Raw genomic sequence first — 15,222 nt, forward strand, 5'->3', positions numbered from 1 at the left:
CACCCTTGGATAAATATGACTTGTTACACTTTTTGGCAACTATGAACAATGCTGCCATGGACAAGACACATAACTTGTATAGGGATTGTGCACACATAAATTTTTGTTTCTTTAGGATAAATAGCTGAAAGTGAGATTGCTGAATCATTTGGTAAATGTATATTTATCTTTATAATAACTGCAACTATTTGTCAGAGTGACTGTATCATTTTGCCTTGCCATCAACAAAGTATGAGGGTTTTGGCTGTTTCAAATCCTCAATACTTAGTACTGTCAGAATTTTTTATTTTAGCCATTCAGATGTGGTAGTATCTTGTTAGTTGCTCAGTCTTTTTCCGACTTATTGCGACCCCATGGACTGTAGCCCACCAGGTTCTTCTGTCCATGGGATTTCCCAGGCAAGAATACTGGAGTGGATTGCCATGCCCTTCTCCAGGGGATCTTCCTGACCTAGGGATTGAACTCTGGTCTCCCGCATGGCAGGCACATTGTTTACCGCCTGAGCCCCCAGGGAAGCCCGTGGTAGTATCTTATCATTTTAATCTGCGTTTCTCTAATGGCTGACATTGAATATCTTTAAAAGACTGGTCTTTCCTTTTGAAATGCCTTTGCAACACTGTCAAAAATCAATTTATCATCTAGTTTCCTGTTCCAGGAAACACTCCATAACCATACATCTCTCTTTATGTCCCACTGGTCTCAACTATAAAACCTGGATGATGTGCTTGGGTAGTTTCATTGGACAGATCAGGGAAGAACACCAAAATTCAGAAACACCCTGAAATGTTTGAAAGTTAATTTTTCCCTCCAGTCTCCCCTGACTTGAGCCTCAGTGCAGTCTGAAAACTTAAAGTGTCTATTGTGGTCTAGACAGAAACCATCCTGGAAATATCCTCCAGTTCTTTCTTCTTTCCTTTTTCTTTTTTCTTTTTTAAATTTTTGTCCACATCTTGTGGGATATGGAAACTGGGAACCACCCGTTTCCCTGACCAGGGATCAAACCTGCACCCACCTGCAATGGAAGGCAGAGTCTTAACCACTGGACTGCTGGGGAAGTCCCCAAACCCTCTATTTCTGACATGCTGTGGAAAAGGAAATTCTTAAAGCTACAAAGAGAGTAGGGGAGATCCACCCCCCAGTTTTCCTCTTTTAAAAATTTACTCATGCCCAAGTCCAAGCAGCCTTGAGGCAGTGACATTAGCTGCAGCCAAAATGCCTGGGAGTGGAAAGCTGCTAGAGCAAGATCTCCAAGGGTTGTGAGTCATCTAGGTAAGGTGGAACTGTGATCATAGGAGTCTATGCAAGTCCATTGCTTTCCCCTCTTCTCTGTCCTCTCAACACAGAATGTGGCCCAGTCACAGATGTGGGTAGTTATATGCCAGAGAAAGGAAAAGTGAAGTCCAGAAAAAGTTTAGGAAATATCAGAGAGAGAAAAGCCATCTGCAATTGAACTTTATATGACAATGGTCTCTATAGTCAAAGTTATGGTTTTTCTGATAGTCGTGTATGGATGTGAGAGTTGGACCATAAAAAAGACTGAGCACCCAGAAGCTGAAACTCCAATACTTTGACCACCTGATTCGAAGAGCTGACTCATTGGAAAAGACCCTAATGCTGGGAAAGATTGAGGGCAGGAGGAGAAGGGGACGACAGACGATGAGATGGTTGGATGGCATCACTGACTCAATGGACATGGGTTCGGATGGACTCCAGGAGTTGGTGATGGGCAGGGAGGCCTGGCATGCTGCTGTTCATGGGGTTGCAAAGAGTTGGACATGACTGAGCGACTGAACTGAACTGAACTGAAAGAATTGATGCTCTTGAACGGTGATGTGGGTGAAGACTCTTGAGAATCTCTTGAACAGCAAAAAGATCAAACCAGTCAATCCTAAAGGAAATCAGTTCTGAGTATTCATTGGAAGAACTGATGCTGAAGCTGAAGCTCCAATATTTTGGCTACCTGATGCGAAAAACTGACTCGTTAGAAAAGACCCTGATGATGGGAAAGATTGAAGAGGCTAATGGTTAGAGCTCTGCCCAGGCCTTAGACAGAACCCACAGGAAAGACTCAAATGGAACTGAAAAAGCTTTGGGTACATTGTAAGCACAGTCTACAGATATCTAAAATAAAATACCTTTATAATAATACCAACATTTCTGTAGGATAAAATAAGACCTCAGTCCCGCTGTAAATTTGATACATCAGAGAGAGCTGTGATGGAAGTGGGCCATTCTTCAGTTTGGTTAGCAAGTCAGAGAGTGTTTGTCAATATTTATTCATATCTTCAAAAAAACTGTATTATGTATTAGATCTGTTAACTATCCATATTGAGAAAAGTAACATTTAACTTCTATCTCATACTAATAATAAAAATAAATTCCATAAAGAAAGGGAGAACAGTGAAGTATCTAGAGAGCAATATGAGAATTCTTCACATCCTTAGAAATAAACAGAACACACAAAGCACTTCAATAAAATTACAGTAAAACTAACAATTTTTGTCATCAGAAGATGTCTTTAGCATCATGCAAAATCAAGACATCCACTAGTATAAAATACTCACATCCTATATAAAGGACAAAGGCCTTATGGTCACAATGTGTAAAATATAAATCAATAAAAAAGTCTTAAATCTCATTACTTCTCCTCCAAAATGGCAATAGACTTGAACAAGCACCTCACGAAAAAGGATATAAAAGTTGCTAACAAACTATAAAAATGCACTCCATTTAGTTTTTATCAGGGAATGCAAATTAAAGCCACAATGTAGTACTGTTTACTGTACACCTGTCATAATGGCTGGAAAGAACAAAATTTTGCTGTTAGCCACTCAGTCGTGTCCAGGTCTTTGCGACCCCATGGATTGCAGCACACCAGACTTCCCTGTCCTTCACCATCTCCCGGAGTTTGCTCATACTCATGTCTGTCGAGTTGATGATGTCATCCAACCATCTCATCTGTATAGCCCGCTTCTCCTCCTGTCCTGTCTTTCCCGACATCAGGGTCTTTTCCAAAGAGTCGGCTCTTTTTATCAGGTGCCCAAAGTATTGAAGCTTCAGCTTCAGCATCAGTCCTTTCAATGAATATTCAGTGTTGATTTCCTTTAGGATTGACTGGTTTGATCTCCTTGCTGTCCAAGGGACTTTTAAGTGTCTTCTCCAGCACCACTGTTCAAAGGCATCAATTCTTCAGCACTCAGCCTTTTTTTATGGGCCAGCTCTCATATCCATACATGACTACTGGAAAAACCATGACTTTGACTATATGGACCTTTGTTGACTATACAGATCAAGTGTTGGAGTGGTCATGGAACTGTAAACACTTCTGGTAGTCTAGAAGTTGGTGCAGCAAATTTGAAAATAATTTGACTATATTGTAAAGTTGAGTTTAACATCCTCTGTTGATCCAGCTATTCCATTTCATCAAAGGTCACGTTAAACAGATTTATAGTAGGGCATTTCAAATAGCTAAAACCTTGGCATAACTCAAATACCCAAATACCTAAAACTAATAGAATATGGAATAATGAAAAAGAACAGATTAGTCCTCAAAGAACAATATGGATGGCATTCATCAACAAAGTATTGAACAAAAGAAGCTAGAAATAAAATACTGTTTTAAGGTTACATTTGTATAAAGTTCAGAAATAGGCAGAAACAAACTGGTGCTAAAAATTTTTATGATAGTGACCTATGAGGAAGAGGGGATGGGTAAAGTACTGTTTATTTATTGGGCTGGTTGCTTGCATATGTGCTAAGTCACTTCAGTTGTGTCTGACTCTTTACAAAGCTATGGACTGTAGCCTACCAGGCTCCTCTGTCCTTGGTATTCTCCAGGCAAGAATACTAGAGTGAGTTGCCTTGCCATCCTCCAGGGGAACTTCCCTGCCCAGAGATAGAACCCATGCCTCTTATGTCCTCTGCATTGACAGGTGGGTTCTTTTTACCACTAGTGCCACCTGGGAAGCCCCAGGTGGTGGTTACATGGATATATTTTCTTTGGGATAATTCATTGAGCCATAGATTGATCATTTCTCTATGTGTGCTGTGCATTAATGTTTTAGGAAAACTGTTTTAAAAACAGTGTTTACTTCTTTTAAAGTATTTAGAACATTTTGTATTTGAAACTTTTTATCCTATCTACGTGGTTTCAAAAGGTGTGCTTTAAATAAAAGTTGAGTGTAGAAAAGAATACTTGACCTTTATAATTTTTGTGTAAGTTTGTAAGATTAAGGTGTTATCCACATACATGATTTGTAATAGGAGGAGTTAACCAGAAAGGTCTTCCTTATGATATGTTGCTTGCCTTTTTAATAGTTTGCCAGTGAGCTTTAGAGCATTCTATTTTCTGTAAAATATTTCAAGAAGGGAATGTATAGTTAACAAATGTGCTCTGTAGATTTTTAAGTCTGTTAGCAATTTTGGGGGGTTCATTTTGATATTTTTCTACAAATTTTTCATAAATGATATCTCTAGTAGATATTATGGATTCTTTCCCAACTTCATTTAATTCCTTCCACATGGCTATGTAGTGATGATTCAATTTGGGAGGAATTGATCTCCCACCAACTCCAGTAAGTTCATAGCTTTCAATTCACCAAGTGATTGGGGAACAGTGGGTGTGCATGATTGTGTGTGATGTAAATCTGGAACTGCTACATTCATTTTTGTATCTAAGAGGAAAAAGGAAAACAAGCCTGAGAATAAAGCTGATGCACAACAAAGTGTTATAGTTCAGAAAACAGAGAGAAATGTAGCCAAAGCCTTGACCAGAACAAACCTGCAAGTTCTTCTTCTTTTTTTTTACTTCGAAGAGGGTCTGTTTAGGCTCCCATAAGCAACTAACACAGACTGAGTGATTTTAACAACAGAAATGTTATAATCTCACAGTTTTGGAGACTGGGAAGTCTGAGATCTGAGTGCCAGCATAGCTGACTTCTGGTGAGAGCTTTCTTCTTGGCCTGCAGATGACTGCTTTCTTGGTTATGTGTTCTTCTGGCGTTTTTCTTGGTACAAGTTTTTCTTGGAGAGAGAGCACAAGCTCTCTGGTGTCTTTTTATATAAGGGCACTAATTCTGTGGTCTCAGGGCTCCACCATTATGACTTCATTTAACCTTAGTTACTTGGGGCTTCCCAGGTGGCCCTCATGGTGAAAGTACCAACCTGCCAATGCAGGAGACATAAGAGAAGCCGGTTCAATCCCTGGGTCGGGAAGATTCCCTGGAGCAGGGCATGGCAACCCACTCCCGTATTCTTGGCAGGAGAATCCCATGGACAAAGGAGCCTGGCGAGCTACAATCCATAGGGTCACAAAGAGTCGCACATGACTGAAGCGACTTAGCGTGCATGCATAGCCTTAGTTACATCCAAAAGTTCTTCCTTCTAAATATAATCACATTGGGGTTTAGGGCTTCAACATACAGATTTGGGAAGAGCATTTGCAGCATTCTGCCTCTAGCCCCCTAGATCATGTTCTTTTTGCACGCAAAGTACACTTATTCAATCCCAACAACCTGCAAATGCTTCACTCATTCCAGAATCAACACTGAAGTCTAAAGTCTCATCGAAATATCATCTAAATAAAGCATGGGTGAGATTGGGGGGTATCATTTAACCTCGGGCAAAATTCCTCTCTAGTCATGAGTGTGTGATACCAGGCCAGTTATGTTATTCCAAAATACCATGATGGGGTAGGCACAGAATAGATAATCTCATTTCAACAGGGAGAAAAGTAAAGGAAGAAAGGCATGATGGGTCCCAAGTGAGTCTAAAACCTAGCAAGACTAGCTCCATCAGACCTTAAAGATTTGCGAATAATCCTCTTTGGTTCAGTGTTCTCCCTCCAGGTCCCCTGAGGTGGCAGAGTCACCCCCATAGCTCTGTGGAGTGGCCCTGCTGCTCTAGCCTGATGAGGTGACCCTGATGCTACAGCAGTGCCTGCAGCCTTGGCCCAGGCCCTTGGTGGTGGCATCCTGGGCCTGCAAAACCAGACTCCACACTCTGAAACTGAGGAGCAACCATTCTTGTCCCCTGGGCCTGTGGTGTGACTAGGAGCCCTAAAGATCTCTGATTCACCTTTGGAGCCATTCTTCCCTTTTCTTAAAGGATAAAGCATGTTCCCAGCTGAATAGCCTTATGTTCCCATCCTACAGAATCAAAGAAACCTTACCACCTTCTTTCATTCCATCTTGTTTTCTCTGTTTCCTTTAAACTCACAGTATCTCCCTTGGTATTATCACTTCTCTTTCCCTGGTTTACACTGAAATGACTGATTAATTCCATGAGTCACACCCATGATGTTTTTATAAAATGGTTCTTCAGCCACACTTAGTGTTCTTTTCAGAACAAGCTTTCACCCCTTTTTTTGCAATATGGATAGACTGAGAATTTTCAAAATCTCCAAATTCTGGTTCTCTTTTGCTTATTAATTCCTGCTTCAATTCATCTCTCTCCTCTTGAGTTTATCTATGAGCAATAAGGAGGACCAAAGCTACATCTTCAATACTTTGGAACCTCCTATGCTAAATACTCAATTTTAATGCTTTCAAGTTCTACCTTCCACAGAACACTAGAACAAAGTTCAGCCAAGTTCTTTGCCATTTTATAACAAAGATGGCCTTTTCTCCATTTTCCAATAACCTATTGCTTGTTTGCATCTGAAACTTTACCAGAATGGCCTTCAGTGTCCTGATGAATATCAGCATTCTGGTCTTGATTAGTTATGTGTTCTCTAAGAAATGGAAACTTTTTTCTAGCTTTCCTATTTGTTTATTTGGGTTTTTTTTGAGCTCACATCATACTTGGCTTTAATGTCTGTTTCTATCAATGGTCCTTTCATAGCAAACAAAGCTTTTTCCAGAATACACCTCAAAAATCCCCCCAGCTTCTACCCATTACCCACTTCCAAAGCTGTTTCTGTATTTGTAGATATTTGATCCCAAAATCTGTCTTAGTCAGCTCATGCTGCTGTAACAAACATGAAACTGAACACAAACAACAGAAATCTGATATCTCAGGGTTCTGGAAGCCGGCAAGTCCCAGATCAGGTTGCCAGCATGGTTGGATTCTGATGTGGGCCACTTATTGGCTTTCAGATGGCCACTTTCTCCCTGTATGCTCCCCTGGCCTTTCCTCAGCGTGTACCCATGGGAAGAGGGAGAGACGGGCAGGGGGCAGTCAAGGGAGAGAGAAAGTATGGGAGTGAAAACACTCTCTAGAGTCTCTTCTTATAGGAACACTAATCCTGTTGCATCTGGTTCCCTCGCTTATGACTTTATTTAACTTAATTAGCTCCTGAGTCCCCTGTCTCCAAATATAATCACTTTGGGTGTTAGGGCTTCAAAAATGTGAATTTGGGGCAAACACAGTTCAGTTCATAGGCGGCAGTGTAAAATCTGTTTAATTCCAAGACCGTTTATCCCATTTTGTGTTAGTTTGTGTTACTTGTATTTGAAATCATCTTAACTGGCAGTGCCTTCTAAGGTGTAGTTAACTCTAGCTTATCAACCCTCAAAAAAGTTTGTAGCAATTTGTGCTGTGAACATATTGCTTCTCCAGTTCCACCCCCTAGGCTTTGCTGGGTTTTCATCTTTGCGAATATGATGATGGAAACAAGTAATTTTTTCTTAATATTCAGATTGTTGTATTCTAAGTTGATAATTTACTTTGTGAACATTTTAGTTGGTTAAGACAAAAAAATATCCTTCAAGTGTTAGGAAGGTGTTTTTAAAAGCTTTAAAATATATTTTCTGCAATAGTAGTAATTAAGAAGTAAATTAGTTTTTATAATATTATGTTTCTGTATTTCAAAACAATTCCCTAGTTTGTACATTTTTTTGGAGAAATAAAAGCATCTTTTAAAAAATGTATTTAAAACAAATTTTATGATCACTTAACCTAAATTTCTATAAAATCTTGACAATATTATCTCTTTTTGCATTTGGCTGACTAGATTACCACTAGAGAGTATTTCTTTGTCACTAAAACCCTGTTTTACAATATAACCTTACACCACACTGTGTTACTTTTCTTCAATTATTTTTAATTTTCCCTAAATGAGAGTACCTAATGACTTCCTTATTTTTTCACATTAAGAATGTTTTCCATAATGACCATTTTATGAAGGTTCAAATCAAATTATTGAAATATCTCTCCCTGAGTTCCTAGGTTTCCTTTTTTTTTTTTTTTTTAATCCCTGTAGCTTATATATTTGCTTTTAAGAGTTTCTTTTCTTTTCTGTTTTTCCTGTTTCCATTGGGAGGATTTTTTGAAGGGTATTTAATAGTTCCCATCTTCTAGACTATTATATAGCAGACCTAAAAAAAAAAAAAAAGGCAGCTCAATTACCTCCTCTGCCCCCACCCCCTTCCGCGATACCTATACCAAGGAATAATCCAAGCTATTGTAAAATGCAGTAGAAAAAGAGATATGAAAGACAGCAGCCAAACTAATTTTTCCCGGACAAACTTGCTGCAATATCAGATTTAAGGATGTTTGATGTTGCCCATTAGGACCTTTGACCTAAGAAAATATACTAGGGAAGAGCTAATTGGAGCAGATAGACCCAGAATCTTGGTCACTTTAGGTAATAATAGTTCAGAGTTCATTTATCACTCACTTAAAAAGTTCAGCGTGCAAAAGGGAACAGGTGGAAGGGGCAGAGTGGTACATAGGGCGCTGTGTCACCAGTGAAATTAGACTGACGAAAATGTTGTCATTCTTCACACTTCCAGGATTGTCAGTAGGTACAGTCGCAAAAGGATGGGTGTAACATTTCAGTATTGCTGTATAAGTTAAGTGTCTTCATTTATTTGTTTGCTTTTTAATAAAGCAAAAGTCCTTAATTAATTGGATTTTATTTTATGTAGATTTTTAATAAGAACTATGTTTTATTTGCTGTGTAGTTTAGTAGAAATAAAAAAGCTTTATAAAATATTTACTTTGCCATAAGGATAATAATGCCAAAAAAGGCATTCAGTTTGAGAAAAAATGATAAGATATTCAAATCAATTAACCAATTTTATTCAGTTAGTAAAGGTTTAATGACAACTACTATATGCCAGGAATTGAGATATATTTTTATTGAATTTTTAATATTTATTGGAGGTTATTAGCATATTAGAAAATTTGCTTAAACTATTTATTGATTTTACCAATTTCTCATCAGCATAATCTCTGTTTACATTTTATTATCAACCTAGAATAAATTAACATAGAAAACATACAGAATCCTAAAGTGTATATCTCTGTTCTCAAGGAGGAAAAATCATTAAAACTGAAAACTTTTATACTGGCTTTCTGTATCATTATAAAAGTGACACTTTACCTGTGTCATGAAATTTACGTCAGAAAGATTAAGTTCCAAATGGAGAAATAAGTCTACTGTCCTAAACTGAACCTTGATCATGTAACTCTTTTGGAGGGGAGGATATTGTGAATTCAGTTCAATTCAGTTTAGTCACTCAGTCGTGTCCAACTCTTCGCGACCCCATGAATCGCAGCACGCCAGGCCTCCCTGTCCATCACCAACGCCTGGAGCTTACTCAAACTCATGTCCACCGAGTCAGTGACACCATCCAGCCATCTCACCCTCTGTCGTCCCCTTCTCCTCCTGCCCCCAATCCCTCCCAGCATCAGGGTCTTTTCCAATGAGTCAACTCCTCGCATGAGGTGGCCAAAGTATTGGAGTTTCAGCTTCAGCATCAGTCTGTCCAATGAACACCCAGGACTGATCTCCTTTAGGATGGACTGGTTGGATCTCCTTGCAGTCCAAGGGACTCTCAAGAGTCTTCTCCAACACCACAGTTCAGAAGCATCAATTTTTCGGTGCTCAGCTTTCTTCACAGTCCAACTCTCACATCCACACACGACCACTGGAAAAACCATAGCCTTGACTAGATGGACCTTTGTTGGCAAAGTAATGTCTCTGCTTTTTAATATGCTGTCTAGGTGGGTGAAAACTTTCTTTCCAAGGAGTAAACGTCTTTTAATTTCATGGCTGCAATCACCATCTGCAGTGATTTTGGAGCCCTCAAAAATAGTCTGACACTGTTTCCAGTGTCAGATCCACTGTCTCCCCATCTTTTTCCCATGAAGTGATGGGACCAGATGCTGTGATCTTAGTTTTCTGAATGTTGAGCTTTAAGCCAACTTTTTCACTGTCTTCTTTTACTTTCATCAAGATGCTTTTTGGTTCCTCTTCACTTTCTGCGATAAGGGTGGTGTCATCTGCATAGCTGAGGTTATTGATATCTCCCAGCAATCTTGATTCCAGCTTGTGCTTCTTCCAGCCCAGCGTTTCTCATGATGTACTCTGCATTTAAGTTAAATAAGCTGGGTGACAATATGCAGCCTTGACGTACTCCTTTTCCTATTTGGAACCAGTCTGTTGTTCCATGTCCAGTTCTAACTGTTGCTTTCTGATCTGCCTATAGGTTTCTCAAGCGGCAGGTCAGGTGGTCTGGTATTCCCATCTCTTTCAGAATTTTCCACAGTTTATTGTGATATACACAGTCAAAGGCTTTGGCATAGTCAATAAAGCAGAAATTACTGATTATCAATATGAATACTTTTTATTGGTATTTAGGTTGTGTTTAATCATTAAATGTGAATGGATTTTGGTGCTTATACTGTTGCCTACTACTGCAGACATTGTGAGAGAAATAGTTGGCAAGATGTGATGTCCAATTGAATATAAGGGATGATAAAATTAAATGTATTTTGACATTTTAGCTGGAAAATAATAGACAAGGCAACATAAAGGGGAGGACTTGCAATTTAAGACTTTGGTAACTTTGGCAATTTACGTAAACACTTCATGACCTCAACTTTCTTATCTTTAGAATGAATATATATCATGTGTTATTGTGGTAATGAAAGAATTAATGCATGTGAAACACGGCATGCAGTGCTTGGTACATATTACTCAGTAGATGTTAGTTACTTTTGCTATGAATATTATTCTTGAGTAACAAGAATATGTTATTCTTGTATATGGCAGATTTATCTCTTATGTTAAAATTCTTATATGGTAGGACTTAAATTCAGATTAAATGGATCCTTAGATTATATGTAAATGATCAATTCTCAGTACCATATTTCAGCAGTTTCATGTTAACCTGGAAATAACATGGGAAGTATAACTTCTGTGCCAGCAATTCAGACTAGAACAGGGTTTCAACACTATTGGCAAGTTGGGCTGGGGAAAATCTTTGTGATTGGGAGGTGGACTGGCCTCTCTATTGTAGCATATTTACCAGCATCCACTTGTTTCCACCAAGTGTTGATAACCAAAAAGGTCTCCAGCCACTGCCAAATGTGCCCTGGAAGGCAAAACTCTCCTGATTGATAATCACTGGGCTAGAGGAATCATGTGTGTCTTCAACTATATAAAGAAGTATTAGCATATAGAAGAAGAAGGAAATGACTAATTCAGTGTAACCCAGAGACAGAAGCAGCACTGATTAATTAATGTTAGAAAGACAGGTTAATAGAAAATTTCATAGTTTGAGCTAATATCTTGAAAATAAAATGTACTAACATGAGTCAGCATCTTCTTAGCTACCATGAATATTTAATTAGGCTCTGGCTCACTATCAGTGTTCTGCTGGGAGTTTCTTTCCTGGGAGGGAGTCTGAACTAAATAATCTCATAGGTCTCTTCTAATGATAAGATGCTCTCATTTTGGCAGGTTTAATGACTTTTATTTGGAAATGATTCTGATTGAGGTCTCGGTTGAAGCCATGAGAGTAACTGATCTCTTTCTCTGAGAGCAAGAATAGATAGCAACATGGTTTTGTGAATGAAATTTTAGGGATGTCCATAGTTTAAAGCAAGGAATCTGGAGTGCAGTCTACCTTTGTTAACCCCACAGTGTGTCAAGAAGGATGAAAGGAAGCCAAGAAAATAAAGTGTTCAGAAGGAAAATAATGGATGGTTGGTATTGTCAATTGAGAAGTAAAAGTCAGTTGATAGAGAAAAGACTAGTTTATTTAATTTTTAAAAAGTGAGGAAAGTAGTCACTAAAATGTTGCATACTATGTAAACATTAATTATCAATACTAACAGTTTTATTAGTATAAAAATTAGATACCAAATTATAAGATGCTGAATCAGAGTAGGTTATGAGAAGATTGACATGGCAGTGGCTATGTGGACCACTTGCTCAGTCAACTAGAGAAAGCTTCAGGATAAATAAAATAGGATTATTGCTTTTTATTTTTTAGGAGATGTGGGACTTGAGCACTTCTGAAAAATTGAATTTAGATGAAGAAAATGAGTTTATAAATATCTGGGAGAAAGACAATTATGTAAAAACCAGAAAGGCACCTCGGTGGTTGATCCTGGGGAATATGTAAAACAACTGGTTGTGAGATAGTGTGCAAGCTCAGAGTTCCCAAACAGGTGGGGAGGAAAGAGTTTGAGGCTTCCATGGCTCATTTTGCATTTTTACTCTATCACTTAAACTCTCTGTATGACTGTAAGCAACTTACTTTGAACTCCTCTGAGCATTGGATTGTTCTTTTCTAAAATGAGAATAGTATATTCTATCTAGAAATGTACTTAGAATAGTGTGACATACCTAGCACTTATCTGGAATGTGTTCCTATTCAGTCTATCGGTGTTAGAGTTATCTTTGTCATCATCATTCAAAGATATTCTAAGATCTCTAAGTGAGGCAAGGAGAAAAAAATATATTTAAGGAGAAAGAGTATATTTAAGGATTTGACAAGAGAAGCAAGTGTCAACATTTACACTGCTCATGAGTGAATCAATTGATGAATACAACGATTATCATTTAGGAGTGAAGACCAGGGTTTTTTTGTAATGACCAGTGGCCACTGAATTTGTAGTGGCCCTGTTCCACTCACTTCTGGGTCTTTTCATAGCATAATCTTTGACCATAGAGCAAAGGAAGAGAAAAAAAGCAATAATGTATGGCTGGGGTTGATTAATGATGTTCACATAAATCTGTTATTTTGAGATTTATCAGTCTGAAATTAGTGCTAAAAATGTATATTCTCCATTTTCATAGTCTATGGCATATTGTACTTCATACATATTGACCACATGTATATACATTGTAACTGAATTATTTCTTAATTTACACATTGGCATATACAGGGATTCTCAACTTCAGTACAACTGATGTTTTGGATTGAATAATTCTTTGTCACTGGGGGGCAGTCCTGTGCATTTCAGGATACTTAGTAGCATCCCTGGCTGTACTCACTAGAGTATGGTTGTCCTTCTTTCCCAGTGTGATAATCAGACATATATCTTGTTGTTCAGCTTCTAAGTCATGTCCAACTCTTTGCAATCCCATGGACTATAGCACGCAAGGCTTCCCTGTCCTTTACCATCTCCTGGAGTTTGCTCAAACTCATGTCCATTGAGTCGGTGATGCCATCCAACCATCTCATCTTCTGCCGTCCCCTTATCATCCTGCCTGCAGTCTTTTCCAGTAGCAGGATCTTTTCCAGTAAGTCAGTTTTTCACATCAGGTGGCCACAAAATTGGAGCTTCAGCTTCAGCACCAGTCCTTTCAATGAATATTCAGGACGGATTTCCTTTCGAATTGACTAGTTTGATCTTGCTGTCAGAGTCTTCTCCAAAACTGCAGTTCAAAAGCAATACGTATCTAGATGTTTTTAAATGTCCCAGGTCTGGGGCAGGTGCAGAGGGGAAAGAGCTAGATCGCCTTCAGTTCAGAACTATAGGAATATTCTCAGATATAAGATAGTTGCTGGTAATTTAAAATGAATAAACGTGTGATCTTTAAATTTATAAAATTGTCAAAATTTATAACTCAGTAGCAATACTAGATAGATTTATTGCTATGTAAAACCAACAGAATTGTAAAGTTACATTCCTTCTGACAGAGAAAATCTGAGAGATAGACCATACTGTATCTGAAGGAGTATAAATAATTTTTTCCACCCATATACTTTGATTTTACTTGAGAATGCTTTAAAAATTTCTAATTTGCCCCTTTTTTCTTGAATTTATACCAAGGCAAAGTGATTACTTAAATATATTTTAAAATATTCTACATATTCTTTTATTATTTCATGATATATTGCAAGTGTTTAAAGCTAAATTTATTTGTGTTTTATTTTCTAGTTGTTTTTTATCTTTATTATTGGTGGCTGCTGTGGTATGGAAGATCAAGCAAACATGTTGGGCTTCTCGGCGGAGAGAGGTAATAGTAATATTACTTAATGTTTTATTTAAAGATTCAGACAAACATACGGATCTCTAGTGCTTAATTGACATGCTCCTTTCAAATAGAATTTTTCAAATCAATTTCATTTATTAAGATTGAACAAGTCAATGTAGCATTTTTTAAGCTTTAGAGCAAAATTTGCCACTGTCATTTTAAATCCATATCTGTAGAAGCATTGTTTAGTTGAAAGCAGTTTTTTTTAAATAGTGTTAGAATTTATAGTGAACACAAATATTAGTTTTGTTGATTAAATAACCTTCAATCACTTTAATTTAGGTAATCACATTATAAAAACAAATTATTTTTATAACTCTTACAATTTAAAGGAATATTCTGGGCAATAAATATTAATTTTTTGGTTTGTATCTCATAGAATTTTTTGATAATCAAATTTTTTCCATTTCATGGGTATCTGATAATCCAAGTATGTCTGTCTTGCCCCTTAACATGATACATTACTATAGCAGAATTAATCATGTGTATCTGTTATAATCTTAAAATTGATAAAAAATGTAATAGTCTTATGGAACAATAGCTGATGATATAAATATATTATACAAATATAGTTTCTTAACTTTGTATATATTAGTTAATTGAAAGAGCAAAGAAATATAATAATATGAGGACCCTATGTGTACAGTAGATTTATTGTTCTATGCTTTATATAATGGAAAAACAAGTTACTGTTTTTATTAATATTATTTTAGTCTATTACTATTAATATTAGTATTATTAGCTTTCTATTTGCTGTTGCATTGCCCAGTATATTTTTATATGTTTAATTTTGTGCAGTGATGTATAGCAAAGATATAATTGCTTACCTACTTATTTTCACATATTGAAAGATTATGTTTAAAAACAATCCAGAATATTCCAAATTATAGAATTAGTAAATAATATGAGTTCTTCTTAATTATTCTGTTTTCAAATATCCAGTGCCTACCTGTGTTTGCAAACTTGAAACCACTTCCCTGCATATAAATTTCTGATCCTAATTC

At 37.3% G+C, this 15,222-nt stretch overlaps 1 protein-coding gene across 3 annotated transcripts in view; it reads left to right on the forward strand.

The window, feature by feature from the left end:
* ATRNL1 (attractin like 1) overlaps positions 1-15,222 on the forward strand; it is a 744,737-nt gene that overhangs the window by 315,997 nt on the left and 413,518 nt on the right. For all 3 annotated transcript variants that reach the window (XM_043926138.1, XM_043926139.1, XM_043926140.1), the window contains one exon: positions 14,122-14,200. In XM_043926138.1, coding sequence (XP_043782073.1) covers positions 14,122-14,200 — 79 coding nt within the window. The remainder of the gene's footprint in view (positions 1-14,121; positions 14,201-15,222) is intronic.

This window comes from Cervus elaphus, chromosome 15 (assembly GCF_910594005.1).
Source record: "Cervus elaphus chromosome 15, mCerEla1.1, whole genome shotgun sequence".
Classification (NCBI taxonomy): domain Eukaryota; kingdom Metazoa; phylum Chordata; class Mammalia; order Artiodactyla; family Cervidae; genus Cervus; species Cervus elaphus.